General features: G+C 50.9%; 1 protein-coding gene across 3 annotated transcripts in view; it reads left to right on the top strand.

Annotated features, from left to right (window-relative positions):
* SLC44A2 (solute carrier family 44 member 2 (CTL2 blood group)) overlaps positions 1 to 25,438 on the top strand; it is a 427,809-nt gene that overhangs the window by 307,551 nt on the left and 94,820 nt on the right. For all 3 annotated transcript variants that reach the window (XM_069604292.1, XM_069604291.1, XM_069604293.1), the window contains exons 11-13: positions 7,042 to 7,173; positions 21,409 to 21,508; positions 21,916 to 22,008. In XM_069604292.1, the coding sequence (XP_069460393.1) occupies positions 7,042 to 7,173; positions 21,409 to 21,508; positions 21,916 to 22,008 (325 nt within the window). The remainder of the gene's footprint in view (positions 1 to 7,041; positions 7,174 to 21,408; positions 21,509 to 21,915; positions 22,009 to 25,438) is intronic.

Genomic DNA, 25,438 nt, shown 5'->3' with positions numbered 1-25,438 from the left:
TAGGGCTGTGGGAAAGTGGGACCTCCCTGGGAGTGACTTCCCTCTAGGGGACAAGGACTGTCATTCCTACAAGGAGCGCACTAAGGAGAATACACTGCGTATGTGGGGATATATTTTTACTTCTGTTCTACATCCAATGAATAGGGACATTGCTTATATCTCTTTGGCTTTAGGTAATGCTTGATTCTACTTGAACTCTTCAAGCAAAGAGGAACGGCATGCCCCTTTTAAAAGATGGCGGTGGAAATGGAGACAACGAACCTTGAGAGGAAGAGCGAATCCTACGCAGAGGCGAGCTTCTGATGTGCAGACTTGCTGTAGGGGCAGAGCAGCGCTACACTGCAGAGCCAGGTGTAGTGTGGAGACGGACCGGGAAGAAGCGGAGACAATGGGAGCGGTGATACAGTGGTGATAGAGATGGGGACCGAAGGACCGTCTTACCTGGTGGCGTGACTAGGCTGCAGCCGAGGTGGGTTTGGGACCCGCAAACCTACGCCAACCAACCTGGTGGCGTAACTACGCTGTAGCCAAGGTGCATTGGGGACCCGCGAACCTAAGCCAAGACCTGGGTCGAGCAGAGGAATGAATCCTCCGTTTGGACCGTGAGAACACAGAGAGGAGAGTTGAACCTGAATACAAAAGTAACCGCTTATGAGCCATAAACGCAGAGGACAGTGGCAATCGGCAACATCCCTGCTGGACCACCAACTCGCTGGAGTGAACTCAAAGACAGAAGAAGGTATCAGGGTTGCCAAAAAGAAGAGGGAGGCAAGTAGAATCGAGGAAGGCGAAGGAAACCAATATGGAGGATTACAGGACCCCTAGAAACATGAGCATTAAATATTGCCATAAAAGACTAAAACTAGTACCAAGGACAAATAAACCAGGAAGCCAGAGGGGTCTAGAGCGCCCTAGAGAACTAAGGCAGTTGTGAAAAACTACAGAGGAGGCAACCTAGAGGGTTAGACCAATTTCCTCAGAATAGAAAACCAAGGAGGAGAAAGTGACGAAAGTGGTGGACAAGGGATAAAGGAAATCTTCCTCCACCCAAAGATCGCGACACACTGGATTCCGAGATTTGCCACGCTGGGGAAAACCCGATCAAGGGAATAATTCCTGCCAGTAAAGAACTTGGAGCCTTTAGTTTACGGAAAAACATGTGGATTCTTAAGGAAAACTGAAACCATTTCATTTGTGAACTGTTTTTGCACCATGAATCTCCTAAAGCGAGACCCATCGAACATTGGTCGGGAAAGCCTGAGTCGAGAGGCTAGTAATCGGGCATATTTTTAGGGTTTTCTTCTACGGTGGTAGGGCCAGGTAGTCCATGTTTTTGGATTGAGGACTTCTTTTAATTTGGACAGACGAGCGCCCTTGGTTTCATAGGTAGAGAAATCCTCAGAGGGGGGAGGCCGCGGAGAGTGAGGAGGCAGAGATGAGGGAGAGTGAGTCAGGGGGTGCAGAAAGAGGGGGGCAGAGCGGGAAGCAAGGGAGGGGAGGGGGATGAGGTGGGTGTGAGGGAGAAAGGGGGAGTTGTGAGGGGGGGTCGGTGAGAGAGGGAGAGAAAAGGGTTGGACGGAAAGAGGAGCAGCAGAGAGGGGGCAGTGAGAATGAGAGAGGGGGAAGTGTGAGGGGGCAAAGCGGAGGGAGAGGTAGCAAAGAGAGAGTAAGGGTGCAGAGTGAGAGGGAGGTGGCAGAGAAATGTAGGGGCAGAGACAGAGGTGGGGGGGGGTGTGAAGGCATAATGAAGTAGACGCAGACAACCGGTTCAGGTTTTGTTCTCAAATGTTTTATTAAAGTAAAATGCAGGGCTGGAGTGAGGCCTTACTTGCCCTATGCTAAGGTGGGATTTCCTTTCCCTATAGTCTGTCAGGAAGTCAAAATTAAACTTCTCTTTGTGTCTAAAACCTATACTTGCCCTCACAACTAACTGCATACAATATTGTTGGGATGTCAGCAGCAAAATTAATAGTGTTCAAAATACATTTCTAAGCTTCTTTCAGCTCTTGGCTTTTCCCATTTCTTCCACCTCCTTTCATATGTATTGGGCCCAGACCACCAGCTCTAGGGCTGCTACATACACTAGGGTTGGGATGTGTCATTGGGACACTCTAGTTTATGGTACATTCCCATAGAGTACTTGCCTGCTTGTACACACCCCCTTGTTTTATGTTGGGGGCCCACCTCTGGTAGGGTTCCTACACATGGATCTTGGGAATTACTCAAGCCATTGTATTGGTATTATGAGATGACATTTATAACGCGCCTATACACCAGTGTTTCAAGGCGTGACGAGGCATGGGAGGGGGCACAGAGGAAAGACAGACCACGATCTTACTAGGCCAGGTGGCATTCAGATTGTGCAAGGGAAGGGGGGAAGAAAAGTGCAGGGGTGGGGAGGGAAGTGCAGTACATGGGATAATCAAATAATAACATGAAAAGAAATAAGAACGGCCAGCTGGTGGCAAGTGCAGGGTGGGTGCAGACATAAGTGCTGGTTTGGGGACTGTAGGGATACAAAAACCAGTCTGGGGTGCAGCGCAAGCTTGCAACTAGCAGGGCTTGGGCCTGAGATCAGAAGGGTGGTCGGTAACCCGTGCAGTCACCGTATCAGCCAGGACTTCAGCAGGGGAGAGGGGGAGAGAAAGCAGAAGCAAAGAGGAAGGTTCTTAGGAGCTTCTGGAACTGAAGGTGGTTCTCCTCGAGTTTCAAGGAGGCGGAGAGGCTGTTGCATAGGGAGGCCCCAGCCGAAGAGAGAGATCTACCACCAACTCGTTGCTTGGAGAAGCGCCTGACCCTAAGGGAGTTGGAGGTGGATGAGCGAAGAGCTCGAGAGGGAAGATATTTAGGGAGAGAGAGTTGAAGGTATTTAGGCCCCAGGCCCCAGAAGGCCTTGTGGATGATGCAGAGGGTTTTGAACTTAATCCTCGCAGTCACTGGGAGTCAGTGCAGAGATTTCAGTCCTGGAGAGATACGATCCCTGGGCTTGAGGACAAGGACAAGTCTCACAGTCCTGTTCTGGATGAGTTGCAGAGGGCATAGAGTAGAAGCAGGCAGATTTAGAAAGAGGTTGTTGCAGTAGTCCAGCCTGGAAAGAACCAGAGCTCTGGAGACAGTGAGCTTCTGTGGGAAGGAGAGGAAAGGAAGAATACCTCTGAGGAGGTGCAGCTGGTAGTGTGACGTCTTAGATGTGAGGTGAGAAAGAGTGTGGAGTCGAAGATGACACACAGGTTTTTTGCCTTGCCGGTGGGAGCAGGAAGAGGGCCAAGAGAGGCTGACCAGAGGGCTACAAGAAAAGAGGGAGTGGGTGTGCCGATGAGGAGAATCTCCGACTTATTGGCATTAAGGCAGTGGTCATTGGCGGCACACCACTCCTGGATAGCAGACAGACAGTCAGAGATGAGGGACGGGAAAGAGGTGGCCAAAGGTAGCCTGAAAATGAGCTGAGTGTCATCCGCATAGCACTGAAAGTTGGGGCAAAGAGTGGCAATGGGGTGGTCAAGAAGTGCCAGGTATTGGTTGAACAGCCAGGGAGAGAGGTTAGACCCCTGGGGGACACCCCAGGTAGAGAAAAAGTTAGCAGAGAGGAAGGACCCAAGTTTGACCTGGGAGGGTCGGTCAGAGAGGAAGTAAGTCATCCATGCCAGGGCGTGACCGGTGATGCCTAGGTTATCATGGAGACACTTTAGCAGGATGGCATGGTTGACCGTATCAAAGGCAGAAGAGGGATCAAGCAAGATGAGGACACATGGGGTGTTAGAGTCAAGGTTTTAGAGCAGGTCTTTACAGATCTTCAGGAGAGCAGTTTCCGTGCTTCTGGCAGCTCTGAGACTGATGGTCATGGAGACAACCAACAGATTCAGTGTGGAGATTAAGCTGGGAGATGGCCAGTTTCTCCAGAAGCTTTCCCAGAAAGGGGGTGATGGAGATTGGGCGATAGTTAGCCCAGCAGGAGGGGTCGCAGAGGGTTTCTGGAGAAGAGGGTGTACAAGGGAGTGCTTCAGGGGGGATGGGAAGACTCCAGTGGCGAAGGAGTGGTTGCAGAAGTCAGCCAGGGAGTTGATGTGGTGCTTGATGGTTTTGGGGGAACAGGGGTGAACCTGTTTTGATGAGACTTTCATAGATCGGACTTGTCTAGAAACTTCATCTGCGGAGAACGGGGGGAAAGGCAGAGGAGGGGAGTGAGGACAGGATGTCCTGAGTTTTAGAGATGAAGTGAGAAGCCAGGGCCATGCAAAGGGCCTGGAAAGGCACAGGAGAGTTACACTGCAGCAGGATTGGCCAGTTCCCTGCAGATTTTAAAGAGTTGCGCTGACTTGCTAGATGCCTCAGAGATGCGGGCTTGGGTATGAGCTCTCTTCTTGGTGAGGACAGAGAGCCGGTATTGCCTTTGGAGCAGGTGACGGGCCAGTTTGTCAGAATATGTGCATGAAGCAAGCCATTTCCTCTCGGCCACCCTACACTTGCGTTTAATGGTGGCCAGGTTGGAGTCGTATCAGGAGTTGCACTTGGCTTTGGGCTTCAGGCGTATTCTCATGGCAGGGGCAAGGATGTCCTGAGTAGAGTGGAGCATGGAGAGGGCTGTGTCAGGGTGAGAGTCAGCTGGAGGGGGAGAAGGGGGTGAGAAAGTGGCGCTGAAAGCCTCAACTGATGAGCGTTTCATGGGTCGGATGATTGAGAAGGTGGGTGGCAGTGATCGAGTTGGCTTGGCCTGTGGGGTATAGAGGTTGAGATGGGAGAAGAGGAGAAAGTTATCACTCCAGGAGAGAGGAATGGTGAGACGGACAGAAAGGGCAAGGTCTGAGGAGATCAGAACATCGAGTGTGCCCTGCAGAGTGAGTTGGCCCAGAGGGGAGAATAGTGAGTGAAAGAGAGTCGCAGAGGTCGCAAAAGAGTCCAGAGGGAGGACAGGGGGCATCCAGGTGGATGTTGAAGTCACCAAGAAGGAGGAGTTGAGTGGTCGAGGCCAAGAGTGAAGAGGAGCGGTCCGCCCACTCAGAGGAAGGAGGAGATCTGACCATGTGGCCAATAGATGGTAGCCACAATAAGGGAGTGGCTGGGGGAGAGCGAGAGCATGCAGACGAGGCATTCAAGAGGAGTAGACCTGCGTAGGGATGACAGAGGCAGGAATCCACTTGGGGAAGATCAGGGCTAAACCCCCGCCGGAGCGATTGAACCTGGGTGCAGAGAGGATTTTATAGCCATCCGAGAGGAGCATGTCCAAGCTTGTGACAGAGCTGGCCGTGAACCAAGTCTCGGTGAGACCGAGGACATCGAGGTCAAGTTCTTCCAGAAGGCAGCAGATGTCAGAGGAATGTTTGACAGCTGAGCGAGAATTGAGTGGCAATGTGGAGAAAGTTGCTGTTCTTCAAGGACCTCCGGGGAGGGGTACAGATCAGAGGTACGCCCTGCAGAGGTTTAGAGGGTGGGTGAGAGGGAAGGAGAGGGCAAGGTAGCCGAAGAGGAGGCTACAGGGGGAGGCAAGGGAGCCATGGAGGGGAAAGCAGGAGAAGAAAGGGAATTGATGAGGCGCGGGAAGCGTCTATCAAAGAGGTGAAGATTGACCTGAGGGCCTTGGACCAGGACGGTCCCATTCGATGTAAACATTAATGATGACTTTGGAGGAGTGGAAAGAGGCCAGGAGGGCATCCCACCGGGTGCCACCATTAATGGGAGAAGAAGAGAAGGGAGAGAGGGCAGAGACCATATGTAGGGTCCATAGGTCTGGTGAAGGGACGACAAAGAGGATGTCGGTGAGAGTTTCTTTGGAGGAGGCACTGGTATAGGTGTCAGCGATAGGGAGGCCTGGGTTGGAGACCAGGATGTCCTTTTTAAACTTCTTCCTACCAGATTTAGTGAGGAGGGCAGGATAGTCAATGGAGAAGCAGTTAGAAAAGATAGGAGAGACAGGGAGCACCATAGAGTGGGTGGGGAGGAGTGAGGTGGAGGGGAGAGGGAAGGGGGGAGCACTAAGGAAGGGTGCAGGCAGACAAGACAGTGGGAGGCAAGGCAATTGAGCAATAGGACAAGATGACAACACACTGGATTAAGGAATTATTACCTAAATTTGAGAATCCTGAATAGAGGGAGAAAGGCCTAGATTTCACAATACAATTTTAGATACTGATACAGTGAAGATAGTAGGCAGCTGGGTGGCAACGCATCCGAGTATGAGAGTCTGTAGGGTAGAAAGGGGGGTGAGCGGAGAGGCCAGTAGGACTGGCGTCCCTTGCGGACACCTGCAGACACAACCAGGAGCCACCGATGGGGAGCTGCCCTTTGCCTATGGGCCCTTAGCTGTGGGGCTGCCGGGCAGGGGCTGCCCAGGGAGGGTCAGTGAAAAGGAGGAAGGAGCCAATCAGGGGGGAGGGCGGGCCGGGAGGCGGGAAGGTAGGAAGGTGGAAGGGGAGCGAGAGAGAACAGTGAAAAACAGTGGTCGAAAGGCCCACAATGAAATGCAACACATGCAGCAAGATTAAGTGTTCAAATGCGCAGGGGGGCTTTCACCAGGAGATTAGTCACCCGCTCATCCTGGATGGGGAATTACAGCTTTTATAACATGCTTAGAATAATTTAAGTTTGTATTATTACAAAAGTACTCATTTGACCTGATAGTTTTATGTATCACTTATATACGTTCAGTGTGGTGTATTTTCTAGGGATAAGTGAGTGGACTAATTGTACCTTTGTGCCAGCCTGCTACCCCTACCTGAGCGGAAATCCTGGCCACTCTGTCCACATCAAGTGAGATTTTGCTTTCTTTTCTTGTCCACCTTCCACCTAGGGATAGTGGTTGTAGCATCCTAAGCAGAAGGTGGTACAAACACTACATAAACACCACCTGAGCCTAGTGTGCCAGATCGTGGCAACTGAACCTTTACTGAAATGGTGGAATGACACCATTAAAACCAAAGAGGGTACAGTGTAAAGTGAACAGCCTTTCACTATGCATTCTTCTGTCTGCACACAGGGAAGATTTCTTCCAGCGAAATGGACTGTGGATGACTCTAAACTGTCTTTGTTTTCTTTTTCACCCACTAGGAATATTCCACTGTTCCATGGAGTACGTCCGGCTGAAGGGTGACCCAGGGGCTGATGTCACCCTGAAGGACCTGGGATTCCAGACGGACCTGCGGGTGTACCTTCACCTGCGGCAGACCTGGCTGGCCTTCAGTAAGTAAGACGGATGTGCATGGGAAACTAAGATTATAGTTGTTGGGGTATTTATTAAGTGCAGAACTAGCTTCCGGAAGCAACAGAACACTTTAAGTCCTAGGACGAATGACCCGGTGAGTGACGCAAAGGTCCAAGGGCGTGTGGATCTGACTGTGGGTGAAGGGGAGGGGGGGTCATTTGGCATTAAGGGATCCACAAGCCACCAGGGGAGGAATCCTAGGAAAGCAGATCGCCCAGTGTCAGGTGGGGTGGGGGAGACTGTAGAGCATGTGGACCTAAGTGTTAAGGGGGAGCCATTCCTTCCGGGCTTGAGCTCCTTCATGAAATGTTGAAGTGAGGGGGCGCGTCTGGTGTTAAAGGGGGGTAGCTTCACACTGTCTTTTATTTGCTGCTGGATCATGAGCATGTGAGTGGGGTACCATAGGGACTGTAGGGTAACATGATGCAACAGTACCTGATGATGACCCAGTGGAGTTCAGCAAGCGTCAGGCTGGTGTTGTCTAAGCAGTCGAGTCCTTTTGAGTCGTGCTGCAGGACACATCTCAGGGCGGCCATAGTAGGCACAAAATGACCTTCCAGAGGGTCATCATCCACATGGGATTGGATCAGGACTTAGACAGCAGATTTGAAGTTGTTTTCTGGGATGAAGGGCTTGATTTTCCGCAGGAGGGCAAGTTCGTACCAGGCCATTTGTATTTTCCTTGCTATCTGCTGCTTGAAGAAAAGGTGTCTGTCAATCTCGAGCCCAAGGGACATGGCGCAGGTGGGCAGCAGGGGCGTGAAGCCCCGGAGGTTCATAGAAGAGAGCCAGATTTAGATTTCACAGTATTTGGTGGTGGTGTTGGTGAGTGTTGGTGGAGTTTTTCTAAAATCCACTTGAGGTAAGACTTCATAAAACTATCCCTTGCCATACAGGTCACCAGCTCTTAGTATAGGTCTGTACTACTCATGGGACCTGGGTAGAGCAGCAGAGCAGCCAGGCTTATCATAGGAGGAAGATGTGAGCTGTAGATGAGTACACTGAACCCAGTCATTAAAATATTCCAAAGAAACACTTACATAGAGAAGTTTACATTAAAATATACCATTTATTATATTTACTCAAGGAAGTTAGAAAAATACATATTTCACTTAACCAACACACAGGGATTCTTAGTAATACTTTTAAAAGGCCATTGCTTCGATGGTAGTTGCTTGCAGTACAATTGTTAGTTTGACACTAATGGTAGCCGTTTCTGTGCTGTATCTGAGTGTAAAGCCAGATTGGTAGGACTGAAGGAGGTTATTGGCTTCGTTGTGTTGGAGGAGTTCTGTGCCTACTGCTCTCTCAAGGATTTTACCTGGGATGGGAAAATGGGTGATTGGGAGATAGTTGCTGATGTTGTCGGGGTCCAGTGTTGGTTTCATGCAAAGCGGGAGGATTTGTCCAGGGTCGAGGGGGGAAGGTGACTTGGTATAGAGCTACTGATGATTGTTGAGTAAGGGTGGTGCGGTTTAGTTGAATGGGTCTTGCGTGCAGAATCATGGAGGAATTATCCACATACAATGTGGCCTTGAGGGATTCTAGGGTTGAATGAGGTCTTCCAAAGTGAGTGTCTTAAAAGTTGGCCATGTAGTGGTGATTGTGTGAAATGGGATGTGTGGTTTCAGCTGTGGTGTGGGTGGCTGTGTTGGTGGATCATGCTGACAAAGAAAGCATTGATGGTAGTGGATTTTATTTATGTGGTACATGTGGGTTGGCCAGAGGGTTGATGCATTGCATGATGGCTTTGAAGAGGCTTCTGATTTCATTGATGGCCTTGGCTACAGTGTTTTGGTAGTAGTTGCCCTTGGCAGTGGTGACCAGTCTTCTGTATGTAGCACAGAGTTCCTTGAGCAGGGCGAGGTGGGAAGCGCTGCATAAGTCTTTTCTTGTTTTCTGATGTTTATTTTGTTGGCGTTGAGTTATTGAGTGTACCAGGATACAGATGGTTTAGGTTTGATAGGGGCATGGCAGTTGTTGGTTTTGCAGGTGGGGTTTTGAAATGAGTCAAGGTCCCAGTTCACCTGAGGTATATCGGCCCATGTGGCATGGAGATTGGTGAGTTCTTCCATGAGAACTTCCACTGGGAAGTTCTTGAAATCAGCTGAAGGCGCGTTTGCTTGGTCTCCAATGGGTATGCTTGACTGGGATGGTGTAACTAATGTCAAAGGGGATTGCCAGATGGTCTGATAAGTAGAGTGGAATTGGAATGCTGCGACGAGGGTGGGCAAGGAGGTGGTGTGGTCTGTTATTACCTTTCCTATGTGCTGTGTGAGGTTCTCTGTGTCCAGTAGGCAAGGGAGATCTTCCTTCATTGACTTTGCTGCTGGTTACCAGGTGCGTGGAAGTTGCTGAGGAAGATGTTGGCATGCACGAGAGACATGGTGGTGACCCGTCTGATTCCCTAGATGAAGGAGGTGTTGGGTTACGGTGGTCTGTAGATGAGGTTAAAGTGACTGTCCATTGGAGAGAGCGGAAAATGGCAGGAAAGGTTTCTGAAGGAGCCGATGGTGATGTTGTCCAATTTGGAGCATCGCCCTGAAGCTTTCTGAATGAAGGAGAGGCCTCCAGCGGTCTTGCTGTAGCCAGTTCGGATGAGTATGTCTAGGAGGCGGCTGGAGGTGGATGCCATCCAGTCCCCTGTAGTGAAAATGGTACCCACGTCATGTGTGGTGATGAGGTTGACGATGTCTGCTGCTCGGTTGATCGCTGAGCGGGCATTGGCGATCATCCGTTTTGTGTAATGGCGTATGGAGTGCTGATGAGGTCTACAGTGATGCGGTTGGGGTTGGTGCGATGCAGCGTCTATGATTTTGCTGATGGGTGTCTATCGTGGCTCAAGCGAAGTTGCGGGATGGGCTATTGGGAGAAATGGGTGAAGCAAATATTCGGGGGAGCTTACTTGATGTTGGAGGAGCATGGATTGGTAACCCGCAAAAAACATCTCGCAAGGAAATGACATGGAACCCATGGATTCTGGTACCGGGTCCTTCCTGTCCAAACAGGAATTGCTCTTTTCTTTGTCTGCCTTTTGCTTCGGACTCCCGGGGAGTGTGACCTTTGATCTAAACGTTAAGAAAGGGCAGGGCTAAGCAGGTGGGTGGAGCTTGAGTCACGTCACCTAGATCCACTTCAACCAGCTCACGAATTGCAAAAGAAAAGAGGCTGGTGGGCTGCTTAGTTGGGGAACAAGGACAGCAAAAGAAGGCACCAAAGCATGAGCAGTGAATGACCAGTGGGTTAGGGTCTTAGGGTCACATGATCTAGACCCACTTACACCAGCTCGCCAACGATGGCTGAAACAGTGCAGTTGTCCTGTTGGTCCATTCACCAGCCCAGTGACCGCCAGATCACCCCCCCGCCCTTGCCTGTTACTAGCTGCTGAGTGTCTATCGTCGCTCCTTGAAACACTTGTGTATAGGCTTGTTACAAATAACATATATATGATATCATATCCTATCCTGTGGTTTGCTCTGCTGTTTCCACCCAGTGAGATTTCCAGCCGTTATCACTTCATAAGTCCTATTTTCATTGGAAGGTTGGCAGTGCTGCTGCCTCCACCCAGAGGGCAGCATACTTGTGTGTTTTACTCTCTAAATGCTCTAGACAAAACAAACAGGGATTAGCAACCCTAGGAGGTGCCTGGTCCTTGGAGCCATCTGCACTGTCATGTGCCCAGAACAGAGGCATTAGCAGCACAAACTACAAAGAGAACCCTACTATTGTGTTATGGGGGGGGGATCTCCCCGCTGCACCCGACTTTCACACAGAGGACAATGACCGTTATGGCTGTAGACTTGACTATGCCCACAGCCTCTGAGTTGGACTCCCTGAATATCTACTTGGCAGACTCTGCTGGCTCCAAATCAAAATAGTGGATACGCGTAAAAGCTTTATCGGTCACCGCTCCTACTACGGTAGGATCCTGGAATCCATCCCAATGTTTGCACCTCCTACCACCAAGGACGCGAGGATCCAGCAAGAACTCACTAGTGACGGTGCCAGGTGTCCACCCGAAATGACAGGAAGGCACCACTGTCTCCCTCCTAGCAACCAAGCCATAGTCCTTCTTGCCCAGACGTCCCCTCGGGGCTGTTGCTAGGTCTGGAAAAGATCCGCGGCTACGCTAATGTCTGGACTCTGGGCTAGCCATCGTTTTGACTGTAGCCCCTGAGCTTCTATCCGGGGCCACAACCAAAGGTCCCGGGGCTATAGCCCCCTCAGACCCCCCCCCCAAAAACGCTTCTGCGTGCTCGTGCAAAAGATGAGCACCTAAGCGTGGGAAAGCAGCCACAAAGCTGGCCCTCTAACTGCCCGCCCGCACGAGATTACTGTCCGATCCTACTGCCACTGTAAGCCCTCGTACACCTCACGGACCAACATAGTGCAACCTACACAGGTGTGGCGTCAGGCGACCAAGAAGGAACCCAACACATTGCCTTGTTTGCTTCGTAGACCGAGCTGACCATCCAGGCCATGGGGAGTCCTTTCTCGAGGTTTACTGCGTCTGCTGCTACGCCACCTCCCCAACCAAGTAACCACCCTATGAAAAATCGCCCCACACGTGACCCGTCCCCGACTGATGGGCCATTGCGTGCCTCACCAATCTCCCAGAAGCACCCTCATAATAGGACTAAAGCTCCTCTCGTCATACCGGCCCCCCCCCCCCCAATCACACACATTAACTGACAACAGTGTCCTAAGCGCTCCTCAGTCTCTGGGCTCTTCCCTCAGGATAAAACATTCTCAAACCACTCCACCAATCGCACACAGGCAGAAACGCATGCCGCCCGGGTTCTTATGTCCTGCACCCATCAACACCATGGGTGTCGCACCTGCCTCTCCCGCTGTCCCACTAACAACCACCACCACTGCTGCTTCTGTGACGTAGCAATGCACAGCGAGGCCACCACATTGCAGAGGAAGCTACACAAGACTGTTATTGTAATCTGATCTGAAGAGAGCCTATAAGATTAAACAAGCATTGGCAGTGCCATCTGTTTGGGGTTTAGTGTAGGCAAGGGAAAGGCACTTGCCAGGCACTGCCATAGTGGTATTAACTTCCCATTGATGGTAGCAGCTGCAAAATGGTGCGAGTATCTGGGCATTTAATAGCAGGGCCTGGCACATGCTTAATACTTCTAAAATTGTTGGCTTTGCCAATGTGTATCTTTAACAGGAATTCAGTGACGGACACGCAGAGTGCTTATAAACGAGTGGCTAAAGGCAGACCTGGTTAAGACATTTTTATTACACCAGTAGCACGTTCACAGCTGCAATTAAGTTATTAACTTTCAGAAGGCTGATCTGACAAAACATTGGCAGGCACTTCACTGTAAAGTTTGATGGTAAGGCTTGATTAATGCGAGCTCAGAGTTCTCATAAGGCGGTGTGTTGGGCGAGGAGGGGCAGGATCCGGGTGGGAATGGTAATGGGGATTAGCATGGCCATGGGAGGTCAATGAGTGGTTTACTAGCCAAAACGCCACCTTCAAGCTTTGCATCACTCCTCATATGCCATCCCCCCCCCTCCCCCATTTGATAGTGAGCAACTTTTGCAAAGCCTTAAACTTATTTAACTCCCAGCTTCCAAAAGTAGAGCGTAAAATGCTCCCACGTTAAAATCTTCTCTGGATCCGTGCGCACCCCCTCATTTCATCAGGTAGCAGTGGGGGCGCAACCCGTTTTACTACTTGCGAATTGCACTGGGTACAGAAATGGTTTCCGTATCTGCCTGGTGGCGCCTGTGACCCTCCTCTATTTGCTCACCGCAGCCTTGCTCCTCATGGGCCTGCATTTGCTCATCTAGAGTGTGCCTGCACTTTCCCTGTGCACTGGTGTAAAGGCCAGCATATGTGCTGCAATGCTGCCATCTGCTGGCCACTAATCAGAATACCACCCCCTCCATCGGCCCCTCTGTCTGAGTCCAGTGTCTTCCGCTTCCGGCGCTGCACTATTCGGTGCATCAGAGTACATAGCTCTCAACTCACACGCTTTTGGCGGGTGTCACCCGCCTTGTAAACAGCTAGGACACCCGCCAAGCCTCCTGCATGCCCATTCAAGCCGGTCAAGTGGCACAGCGAGTAGAGCGCCCGCTTTGACACCCGTGCAGAGCCTGTTAACGCAGGTTCGAATCCCGGCGGGGCCAAACTCAGCCTTTCATCCTTCCGAGGTCGATAAATGAGCACCACACACCGTGGGTAATAATAAGCAGCGCTCAGATACCTGAGGGTTTGTAGCGCTATATAAAAGCCTAATTATTATTATTATTATTATTATTATTCATTTCAATGGGCTCTCACCCGCCAAAAACAAAATCGGGTGTTTTCACCCGCCTTTGCGACAGAAATGGTTGAGAGCTGTGTCAGAGTATTGTTTCTGGTTTGCCATTATTCTGGCGTGTTTCTCGCCCTGTTAGTCCTGTATTTTCAGCAGGAGCCGCATGGGCCTATTTAAGGAGGGGAGTTTGGGGGAGGACCTGCCCCTGTCCCCCTCAACGTTGGTGACACTGCATTCTGGTACCATAGCTCTCAACCATTGTCTGGCAAAGGCTGGTGAAAACGCCCGATTTTCTTTTTGGCGGGTGAGAGGCCCATTGAAATGAATGGGTGTGCAGGAAGCTTGGTGGGTGAGTCAGCTGTTTACAAGACAGGTGACGCCCGCCAAAAGCATGTGAGTTGAGAGCTATGCTGGTACCCACCATTAACCAGCGCTTAGCAATTTTAAACAAAGTACGAATCAGTTTGCAAGTTGCAAAAGAAATCGTGCTTCAGTCCCCTTCACTGTTCAAGCTGTTCAGAGTGCCCGCCCCTCCCTTACTTAACCTTGGGGTGGCCTGGTAAGATTGAATGTGTAACCCGCCGCAGATGTGGAAGGGCCAATGAACTGAAGCGGGGGGCTATGAACCGGGACCGCAGGGTTGAGAAAGACTGCTGCAGATTGAGGGACGTCTGGAGCAAGAGAGCCAAAGCAGAGCCGGCGAGCATGGAGATCTGCTATGGACGGTGCTTAATTTGTGGGGGGGGGCTTGCCCCGGCACTTATTTCTGAGCCCGGCACTTATTTTTAAGCCCAGCTTGATTACGCTGTGATGTTATGGCAACTTTATTATTTTACCTGTCAAGTCAGTCATAGTAACATAACCATCAACCACAGTGTGCCCGGGTCTCTGCACCCTGGGCACTGGCAGGGTCTTTGCATCCTGGGCACGGGTCTGGGTCTCTGCACCCTGGGCACTGCTGGCAGGGTCTCTGCATTGTGGGCACGGGCCCGGATCTCTGCACCCTGGGCACTGGTCCGGGTCTCTGCACCCTGGGCACTGGCAGGGTCCAGGGACGTCATTTCACCAAAACGCCAGGGGTAGCGGAAGTGACATCACAGTGCCACGCCCATAAGAGTGACATCACAGGAAGTGATGTCATTTGACCACACCCCACTCGACATCACAGGAAGTGATGTCATTTGACCACGCCCTCCACATGACATCACAGGAAGTGGCCTCATAAAGCATTATCCCCTCAGTACACTAAGAAATATATGGTTACGATATCAGTGTTTTGTGACATTTCATACAAGAATGGATCATCATATGTAGCAGTGTCAAGGTCCATGTTGCCACGCGAAGTGTATGAACCCAAATCCCCTCTTAATCTGGATCTGCCCTGTTAGTTCAACAGGACTACAGAGCGAAATCACATTCTGGGGGGACAGAGACGGATAGGCGGGTATGGGGATAGGGGAAAGCCAGGATAAAAGGCGAGAGGGAGAATATTTCACCAGAAAACATGTATGGCATCCACAGTTTTTAATAATTCTTCTTCTTGTGTTATTTTGGCTGCCAAAAGATTAGTTCAAAATGTGTTCAAGGTGTACAGTGCATTACTGAGCGATGCCACCTTCAGTACCAAAAGCCTCATAAGTCATGTCCCCATATTTTACGGGGAAAAAATCCTGGCTGCATTTTGCATTACTCCCACACTCACCAACACTCTTTATATGCCTAGGTTTCTGTTCCTACATGTTCATTGTCCTCCACACCCCTCACCTCTCCATAATGGTACACATTCCAACAATTAGTACTATTGTATAGATTTTGGGATAATGCCCAACCCTTCACTCTGATCATAAGACTTAAAATGTAGTTTCTTACCAGATTGAGCAGAACAGTGGCTTGACAGATGTGTCCGAGGCTGCTGTTTCAGTGGCATGTAAGGTGAAGATTCTGACACAGAAAGGAAGGAACTCCACATGAAGATGCAGGTCTGAAAATAAAAAACAAATTATCAGAATGGAAGAATCATTTGTACAACAGCACACCAGAATATCATTTGTCATAGAGACAAGATACTGACTGAACGCACTGAGGGGTGTGCTTTCCAGACTACCATTAACTGCAGTGCCCTGCTTCTGACCTTGCAATCCGGTCACCCAGCAGCCTATTCCACCCTCCGTTTCCCAGCATCCCTGGAGCCTGTGGTACCTCTCATCCCGGCACATCTAGCCTCCCCTCACTCACATGAGCACTTGGGGTGACGTGATATTATCGAATTATACTCCTGAAACTGAATACCCTACACCCAGTGACCCTAATGTGGCTGGGAAGAGGTGGATGGTGACGTCCCATCACCATGTGAGGTCATACACTGGGAAACTGGGGCGTGCAGCGTAACCCCTCACTATTTACCCAGAGGCAGAACTGATTATTGTGGCAGATATTCATTGGCCCATTATTTTTATGATGATCATATTTTGAATGCACAGAGCTGGATTCCAGCGAGCACTGAGCAACTCAATATGATCTCTGCTGCATAGGAGGCATTTCAATGAAGATGCAGGAAGGACAGTTGTCTCAGGTAAGGAGCGATTGTGCTGCGAAGTGACTCTGTTGAAAAGTCTACATGTCCCCTTTGTGTGAGGGACCGGCAGGGTTCCACGACTCCCACCACACTTGCCCAGTCAAGGAGGCGTGAGAGAAGGGAGGCCACAGAGAGACAGTACACCCTGCACTCCAGACACACCTCCACAGCACGGACCCAGGGGCCAGAGAAGCACCCCAGGCACAGGGGTCCCTTCCAGATACCAGGGAGCGCACAGACCACACAGCTAGGGGGCCGAGAGCGCAGCCCGCAACACTCCAGATAAAGCCCCCTGATTTGGGCCAACCAAGCCCTGCAGCACTCCAGATACAGGCCCCCCACATCCCACAAACGCACACACAGACTAGAGCAAGCAGACATTTGCATGCATGCACACCCCCACCCCGAAAGCAGAGCTCCCTGCCCTTGGCCACAGGCACCCTGCCAGTGGAGTGTGTTTGGACCCTGATTACATTCTGCTTGAGGAATCAGATTTTAGGCTTTTAGCTCCAATTGTGTGTAAGTATTTGAGGTATTACAGATGTGTGCAGCGCACTTAGTTGCTGTATTGAATGCATGCTCCTTCGCCAATGAGGTAAATTCACAAAACCCCCAATTCTATGGAAAGAGGCAGAGAGAAGCTTCATCATTCTCCAATGGTACTGTGTTTTACTTTGTGTATAGGCGCGTTATAAATGCCATAGTATATCATATGTTGACATTCCTTGCCAAAGACATTTTAGAATATTGCAAGGCCGGGACACACATGATACTTTATAAATCGGGGCCACTGTCTATATTCTAGGGACTCTAAGGGGGAGAAACTGGGGTGGCTAAACCTTAGCAACTCGACAGTCCGTGGGGCAGATTCCTAGCTCAGGGGCAACTGGAAGCAAGACGACGTGGGAGCAAAACAGGTTCGATCCCCAGGTCCATGCTTAGAAACCTCTGGGTATTAAGCAACACGTGTAGCTGTTGTCGCCTGAGGTGCCAAGCTATCCGCCTGCGGCCGCAGGCGGGTAGTGGGCTAGCACAGCACACACGCAACCTAGGCTCCACCTGGTCCTGGCGGCCGCAGGGGAATGCCACAAGAGCACACATCTGACCTCAGCCTGGGGCAGGGCTTTAAGTGGGCCGGGGCCTGCCGGGGCTGGGCCCCGGCAGGTTCCGAAATTTCGTTTTGAGGCGGGGCCCTGCCGGGGCCCACTAATCTCCCCGGGCAGCCCCGGCCACTACACGAAAAGGCATTTTTTTCTACAGCCTGAAGCTCTCGCTCGTGTGCGAGAGCTTCAGGCTTCAGAAAAAAATGCCTTTCAGCTATAATGGTGGCGCCGCACCTGCGAGGCATCCCTTTAATCAAGGGATGCACGTGGGCCGGCGCCACCATTATGGAGAAACGTGAGGCCGCTGGAAGCAGAGGCCTTGCTTCCTAAATACTGAAGCTCCCGCGGATTCGCGGGAGTTTCAGTCTTTAGGAAAAAGGCCTCTGCTTCCAGTGGCCTCACCCTTTCAGCCTTAATGGTGACGCTGCCCCTCCCCAGCTGGCGAGGGGCAGCACCACCATTAAGGCTGAATAGGCGAGGCGCTGTCCCCTGCCAGGCAAGCCTATACAAAATAAATGCAGAGATCAGCACCCTCTCCCCCATAGGGGAGAGGGTGCTAATCTCTACAAAAGGCTGCCTGGCAGGGGTGCCAGTAGCCCATTGAGCCGGGGCTCGTCAAGGGGGCGTGGCCTAACGGCCCATCAAGACCACGTTGTTGGGCCACGCCCCCTCGATGGGCCCCGGCTCGATTTGTAGTGCCACTTAAGGCACTGGCCTGGGGCCTACGGCGGCACACGCCAGCAACATTAATCCACCCAGCAGCTCACACACACCCGCTCGCCCCCGACCTCAGTCACACACACAACACAGACTGACTCACCGCTGTGTGTTAGCTTGGAAGAAGTTAGTTGGCCTGGACTTTCTGGCACCAAGAGAAACCACGAAGCTGCTGCTGCACGCTGGCTTCGCTGCAGTGCTCACAAAATGGAGGACCACCAGCACGCTGCACCGCTTGAGTGGTGGCCACGCCCCCTCCTCCTCTGATTGGAGGAAATGCCAGAGGTCGCAAGAGAGTGACAGAGGTCGCTGGCCAATCGGCAGCGGTCGCTCTTGCGACCTCTGGCGACCCCCAAATGACGTCCCTGGCAGGGTCTCTGCATCGTGGGCACGGGCCCAGATCTCTGCACCCTGGGCTCACTCGTTGTTGTTCACAAACATGACCCAGGTTGGCACGGCAGGACTATTTATCAATTTTCATGGAAAACAATGAGATGCCAGGCGACAACACTGGGCATTGATGCCGGCCACGTCCACACGCTGCTCCACTCAGCCTGCATGACATTGCTGCAAACTATATAGTGTAATAACCAGCAGGGTGGTTTGACGACAACGGGACAGTCACCAGCCCCAACACAGGAGCAAAATCATTGAAAAGACCCAGGACGAACAGGAGAGCCAGTCATGAGTGCCACTCGGTTGAGTAATGGTTTCGCCCACGTTCGTCCATCATTTTACCATAGGAGGAAAGCATTGTTGCTCTTTCTGCCTGTGGTGAGATGGTTAACATGCTTCACTTGACACTGATTGGATTAGAGAAAAATGTTGTGTTTGAAAGGAAACCTTAAACATTTATTTGATTTCAAGATGACTAAAATGTCATCTGGATTTCACCCTCAATGAACCAGTGGGAGTTGAAGCTTTAACCCCAAATATGTTCGTGTGACACCTTATGGAGCAGCCATGCGACACTGTGGCAACAGTGGGTGGTGTCAACAGTAGACTGGGAGCTGCCCCTACCTCATGCAAGATCATATCTGGGCCCTGGCACTTCTTTTCTCACGTATTAAGCACGAACCCCTGCTGTGGACCCCCTTCCTCGTGCTAACCCTAACACTGCTGGTCAGGTTGATGCTAAAGAGCAAGCATTCAGTGTTTGCCCCGTGTGTTACTTTTGTTGCTGAAAGGTGCCATTTCCATATTTTCTGTATTGTTGTTGTATTTTTACCACTTGAGAGTGCGTTGAAGTTGTGTTCATTTTTTGTGTTTGCTCGGACCATTGTAACTGTTTTGTAATGAAAATGATTTATTTCCATGTGCTGTGTAATTTCTATGCACAGTGTGAACCCTTCACACTGCTCTGCAGCTGTTCGCGCTGCCCACCACAAGCTCCTCGTGCACAGTGATGCTCCTTACAGCACCTGCCAGTGCCCCAGCTCTTGACGCTGCAGATCCCTGCACTGTCTGGAGTTTGAGGCCATTTCTTGACCTGCATGAACACAGATCTGTGGTGGAGGTGCTCAGCCCACTGAGCATCGTATTCTGCCAATGGCCATCGTAGGCCTAACACAACAGCGGGCTCCCCAAAGACCTTGACCTGAAAATGCGCCACTTTATTCCATAATGTCCTGTGTGGTATGGCCCCTCCTCTGCCCACTTCCCCCACCGCCCATCATGCCCCTGCACCAACTTGCCCAGCAAATGAAACAAAGGGGGGTCTAGGAATCTCTCTACCTGCACGAACACAGCCCAATGACCTGTTCTTGGGTGAATAACCCCTGGGAGAGACTCTACCAAGTCTTTAGCTCACTGTCCTTTTCACAGAGAAGAAATTTCCCTGCATATCAGCCTTTGTCCTGCCCAGGGGCAGTCCAGCGCCGAAATGCTAGGCAATTCTCCTCTGAACAAGAGTACCATCAGTAACCCCATACACGTGTTTCAGCCTTGTTGGGCATCATCAGTGAGGTGAAACTGTTGCCTCTCTAAGAACAGTGAGCAAGGGGTCCACGTCTGGATTGCCCTGTTAACTTAGGGTGAAACCCAAAGTTAATGTATGCAAACAAAGGGGGGTCTGGGAATCTCTCTACCAGCACAAACACAGCCCAATGACCTGTTCTTGGGTGAATAACCCCTGGGAGAGACTCTACCAAGTCTTTAGCTCACTGTCCTTTTCACAGAGAAGAAATTTCCCCACATATCAGCCTTTGTCCTGCCCAGGGGCAGTCCAGCGCCGAAATGCTAGGCAATTCTCCTCTGAACAAGAGTACCACCAGTAACCCCATACACGTGTTTCAGCCTTGTTGGGCATCATCAGTGAGGTGAAACTGTTGCCTCTCGAAGAACAGTGAGCAAGGGGTCCACGTCTGGATTGCCCTGTTAACTTAGGGTGAAACCCAAAGTTAATGTATGCAAACAAAGGGGGGTCTGGGAAAGATGATTCATCAGAGGATCAGCCTTGGAGACACATGCCCGTTAGCCCCATCCACAGAAATGGGGGTAGCAATGTGTTCCTCATCTGTAGGGATTGGGGTAAGGGGCTGTCTCTGAGTGGCATGCACGTTCTCAGGCCCCCAGCATATCTCTGGTGGTTAAGGAGGGTCCCTCTCCTTCAACATCTGGGGAGGGGGGGGCAGCGCATGTTTTCCTCCTGGTACCCACATCAATGCGATCTCTGGTGGCCTGTGCACACAGAGAACCTCAAATCTTCCCTCCCCCGCACACTCGTGGTTTCCTTCGCTTGTCTATATGTGCATGATCCTGTGTGTGCACACAAAACCTTCTCCCAGTGTGCATGTCACTCTTTCTCGGTGGCCCGCTACTCTCCCCTGCTCAGCTTTTCCACCCTCTGGTTCTTATGGTGTTGGCGAGTCCGTCCGGGTCCCATTGAACACAGTGCCCATCCTTGGCTCTCCTGCCCTCCTAGTTTTTGTGGGGCTGTCTGGATCTCCTTGGTGCCCGCACCCATTCTCTGATCTCCGGCCCTCCAATCTCCACGGGTCTCTGTGCCTCTGCTTTGGTGCAGCTTTTGTTCTCTGGTCTTTTGTTTTCGACCCTGGGTATCTCTGTGCATGTGTCGCTCTCATTATGTGCAGTGCAGTTCAGCTCACCTGCCTGAAGGGTCTCTGCGGATCTATCTGATCTCATTGGGCACAATGCCCATTCTCTGCTATCCTGTCTTCTTTGACTGTTTGGGCTCTCCTTTGTAGAAGTACTTGATGTTGTTGTTTTTTTTGTTTGTTGTTGTTTTGCCCCTGGTTATCCTTGGGCTTGCATGACTCTTTGTGAAAAGTACTAGTTCTCAGCCTTATTGCACCAATGTCGCTATGAACCTACTTGGGGTTCATTTGGCACAGTGCCCATTTTATGTTCTCCTGCCTCTGTGGGTCTATCTGGGTCTCCAGACTGATTCTCTATGCTCTACTCATGCTTCATGGGTCTCTGTGGCTTAGCAGTCCTTTTCCTCTTTCCTGGTTTACCCCTGTGTCCCTCTGGGCGTGTGGGGCTCTGCTTGGTAACCACGTTCTTCTTTCTCCCCAGTCATTATCCTGTGCATCGTGGAAGTCCTCATCATCCTGCTGCTCATCTTCCTCCGCAAGCGCATCCTCATTGCCATATCTCTGATCAAGGAGGCCAGCAGGTGAGTGCAAGGGCTCACCGTGGGTGCTTCATGGACCATGCGAGGGTGGAGGTACGAAAGGATTCGCCTTTGGAGCAGAATCCTCTTCAAATGGCTAGATAGCCTTTCTGAAGCTTCTTTGTCGCATGGGCGTTTTTGGGCAGGGGGCGGAGTGAACAGATCCATGTGCATTTGGGGGGGGGTATAAGGGACATCCGATTCCTTTGGTGGGTAACTTAGAAGGCAGATCGTTTTAGGTGCGCAGTTCAAAGGGGTTCAGCTTCTTTGGGTGGGTCCAGTTTGGGGTTGGGGGGGTAGTTGTGTTTTTTGAGTAGGGGGGGGGAATTGATTCATTCTCTCCTCCCCTAGATATGGGAAGTGCCCATAATCGCCTGTTTTTTTAAATTTTCTTGTTCTATCCACCACAGGGCCATTGGCTACGTCATGTCCTCCTTGTTCTTCCCGCTACTCACCTTCCTGCTGGTCTGCCTGGTCATTGCGTACTGGGCAATCACCGCCGTGTATCCTTAACTCTGCAAGCGGGTGGCGAGGGGGCCTGTGGTCCGAGGAGGACGTTTGCTGCAAATGTTGTGGGGTGGTAATGACCGCCAAATCTGGTGCTCTGAGGAAGCGAGACAAAGGCGATGAGTTTGGCACCGAAAATCCTGGTATAAAGGGCGGAAACATTTAGCAAGTGCCTTTACTGCAGCGTCGCAGCCATGCGGGGGGGGGGCTCTCACAATGTTACTGGCCCACATCCGATTTATGAGCCTCAGGCAAAGGCTCATAACAAGGGTAATGGATGGTAACGGTTGGAGCCCTCCCGCCAGTGCTTTAATGGCGTACAAAAACGAGAGCGCAGTTGAAGACAGTCCTTGGAACCTTGGATGTCCGGGTGCTTTGTTGTCGCAGGAAGATGCAAACGTTAACACGAAATGTTGGAAGGGAAACAGCAGGCCTTTAACAGTGGTTAATGCCCGCTGCTGACCCATAGTTTACAATAGCTGTCAACATTACAGTGTAAACTTAAGCCTTACTGACCAAGGGAGGGGGGTCAAGATCATAGGATAGTAAAAGGGCTATATTGGGTAAGCTTTTCATGTGTGTGTTAGGCAAGTTTGTATGCAGTACCCTGTGGGAGACTGCACCAGTCTTGTCCTCTTGGCAATAGTTAACTTAACCTTTGGTATAAGCATGCCATAGCTCTCAACTCACACGCTTTTGGCGGGTGTCACCCGCCTTGTTAACAGCTGACTCACCCGCCTCGTCTCCTGCACGCCCATTCGTTTCAATGGGCCTCTCACCCGCCAAAATTAAAATCTGGTGTTTTCACCCGCCTTTGCGACACAAATGGTTGAGAGCTATGGCATGCACTACACAAGTTGGTAGAGTGACTGTGCAGCCAGGCATATCTCAAGAGGAGTCAATGTGAGCTTTAGGGTTGTAACAGAGTTTCACAGTGACAAGTATCCAAATAAACACACTCGAGGTTTCTTAATTAAACAATTATTTATTAATTTAACAGGCAGTTCAATAAGCCTTCCTTAGAAGGGAATAAATATATTTAACACAAAAATACACTTCAAAATACACACTCTGTTTCTTTAAATCAGTAGGTACCCATTTGGGATGGCATACCGACACTTCCTACACCCTGAGGTGACTTAAATAACTAGGACACTGTGGACATTGATATATCACTGGCACATTTAGAGCAATACTGTGTTTGGTGTCAAAAGGAAAAGGTTTTGGGAATAAAACAGTGATTAACAAATATTCTTAAGCAGGTGAATACTTTTGAAACCTTCAATGCAAAGTAAATTTAACCTTTTCCCAGCCCCACACTTTATCTGATGCGTGACATTTGTTGAGGGATAGTTAAAGCACATAGTCAGAGGATGCAAGAGTCTTTCAGGGAGCCAGGCCAGCCAATGTTAGTTGAGCAAAAAGTCTAGGTGAACTGAAGCACTTAATGCAGGTAAGTAAAAGTCTTGCACAATGTTTAAGAACTCTTTGTAGAAAATGAAATCGCTGTAGAGCCACATGCTGGGATGGTGAGGGGCAAAGCTGTCCGCAACTCTGCAAAAGCAACCAAGACACGTTTCAACTGAGACCTAACATGGCTACATGACGAGAGGTAAGTCCTCTTAGTTTTACAGTACTTTTAATTAGGAGAAATTTGTTCCAGCTGGCTTCAGTTCCTGTGTAGGTCTGCGATTCTGTGTTCGGGGCCTCAGTCGTGGGGACAAAAGGGAGGATGTCTGGGGACCCCTGCACTACAAATGGGCGGTCGACGGCTGCAATTGGCAAACTTCAGGTCAGCGGCACTTGGCGGTATCAGCTCCTCGCGGCTCTCGGATATCTTTATGGACTTTCCTCACATCTGGGGTCCCGCACTCTGTTGGGGTGGCTCAGGCTTGGTCAGTCCTGCTTCCTGGAAGTCCGGAGGATCCTCCTGGAGCTCCGGTCCGACTTAAAGACAAGACGCTCAATTCTTGTGTTCCTCTCCCTGGCAATTGGTTCCTGCAGCAGCAGTGGAAGTACAGCCCACTCCGAGAGGATGTCCAGATGAGTTAGCTTTGGGGCTGATTGGTCCCACCAACCCAAGGGGAGAAGTCGTCCTTTGCAGGGCTTCTCTAGTCGAGGCAAATTCGGAACTTCAGCACAGCAGCAGGGCTTCTCCTGGAAAACCAACGGTCCAGGAGTTACAGCAGTCACTTCCAAGTTCTTCTTTGGATTCCTTCGTCCAGTGGTCGACTCTGCCTTCCAAGCAAAAGACCTCGCCTTTTTATGCAGGTTTCTCCCATTCATTTGCAGCCTAGCTGTCAGTCACACAGCAGGGTGGCTGTCCTCCAAGGAGAGCCCCTGTTTCTACAGTCAGTTGTTTGGTTTTTCAGGAGTGCAGAAGGTTTTTTTTTTACCTGCTGGAAGAGTTTCACCATTTCAAAGCCATTGCTGCATTTTTAGTGCCATCACTGGCTATACTGGTTGGACTCTGTGCCCTAGTCTTAGCTCCTCTTCAGATTTTCAGCTGCTGGACAGCCTTCCTCGCCCCCGCCTCCACCCCCCCCCCTCCGCTTCCTGGTTCGCCACACTAGCTGTGTTAGACTTCCCATCCTGGGGGACTGTTTTCTGGGTCCTTGACCTACTGTTTGTACTGAAGAGGTGTCCTGCCTCGGTATTGGGACCCCACAATCCCCTCTCATCTGCTCATCTGATGTGGCAGGGTCATGAATAGGATCCTGCCAAGGGGGACCAAGGACGCCGCTCATCCTGGGGTAGGCCGCCTACCAGGGAATTTGGAGCCAGGCCTACCCCAGAGGTGGTGCAGGAGAGCTGAAAGGCTCCCTTCCAGCCCTGGCTCCCCGTGCAAGGAGCTGCACATGTGCATTGATGATGCGGTCCATCCTGATGCCATCAGCCTCTGTCCTGACCTTTTCTTCTACTCTTTCACTGGCCAGCATGCACCAGACTCTTCTGATCCCTGGAATGGATAACTGTTCCTGGAAAACTGCAACGTCTGGAGAAAAACTGCAAGTACCACAATGCACCTAAGCATAATGGCTAAGACTCGTCCTGGAGTAAGAGGAACAGACTGTTTGCCCAAATTGGAATGGACTGGGCTTCTCCATTCAGGAGCTGCATGGGAGACCAAACACCTATCCCACAAACCCCGGACAAGCTCTTTGGGGGGGGGCAGTCTCCGCGGAACTGGAATGAGCATGGAGCCTCCCAGCACACGCGAGGACCTCGGAGCCCTCCCCAAAACCTTTGCCGACAAAGGCAGGGTGGAAACTGAGAACAAAGAACCACAATGGCCGCATATCAAAGATGGAGGCTGAGAAAGGGGCAGAGGTAAAGGTCCTTCTGAACACTTCAGGGTAAGTCCCAGTTCAAAGGGGTAAGCCCATGGGAGGAGTTCGGCTAGATGGACAGGAATTGGCCCAGTGA

The sequence above is a fragment of the Ambystoma mexicanum genome, chromosome 3q (assembly GCF_040938575.1).
Source record: "Ambystoma mexicanum isolate Mex_15411 chromosome 3q, UKY_AmexF1_1, whole genome shotgun sequence".
Classification (NCBI taxonomy): domain Eukaryota; kingdom Metazoa; phylum Chordata; class Amphibia; order Caudata; family Ambystomatidae; genus Ambystoma; species Ambystoma mexicanum.
This window is presented reverse-complemented; position numbering and strand designations above follow the sequence as displayed.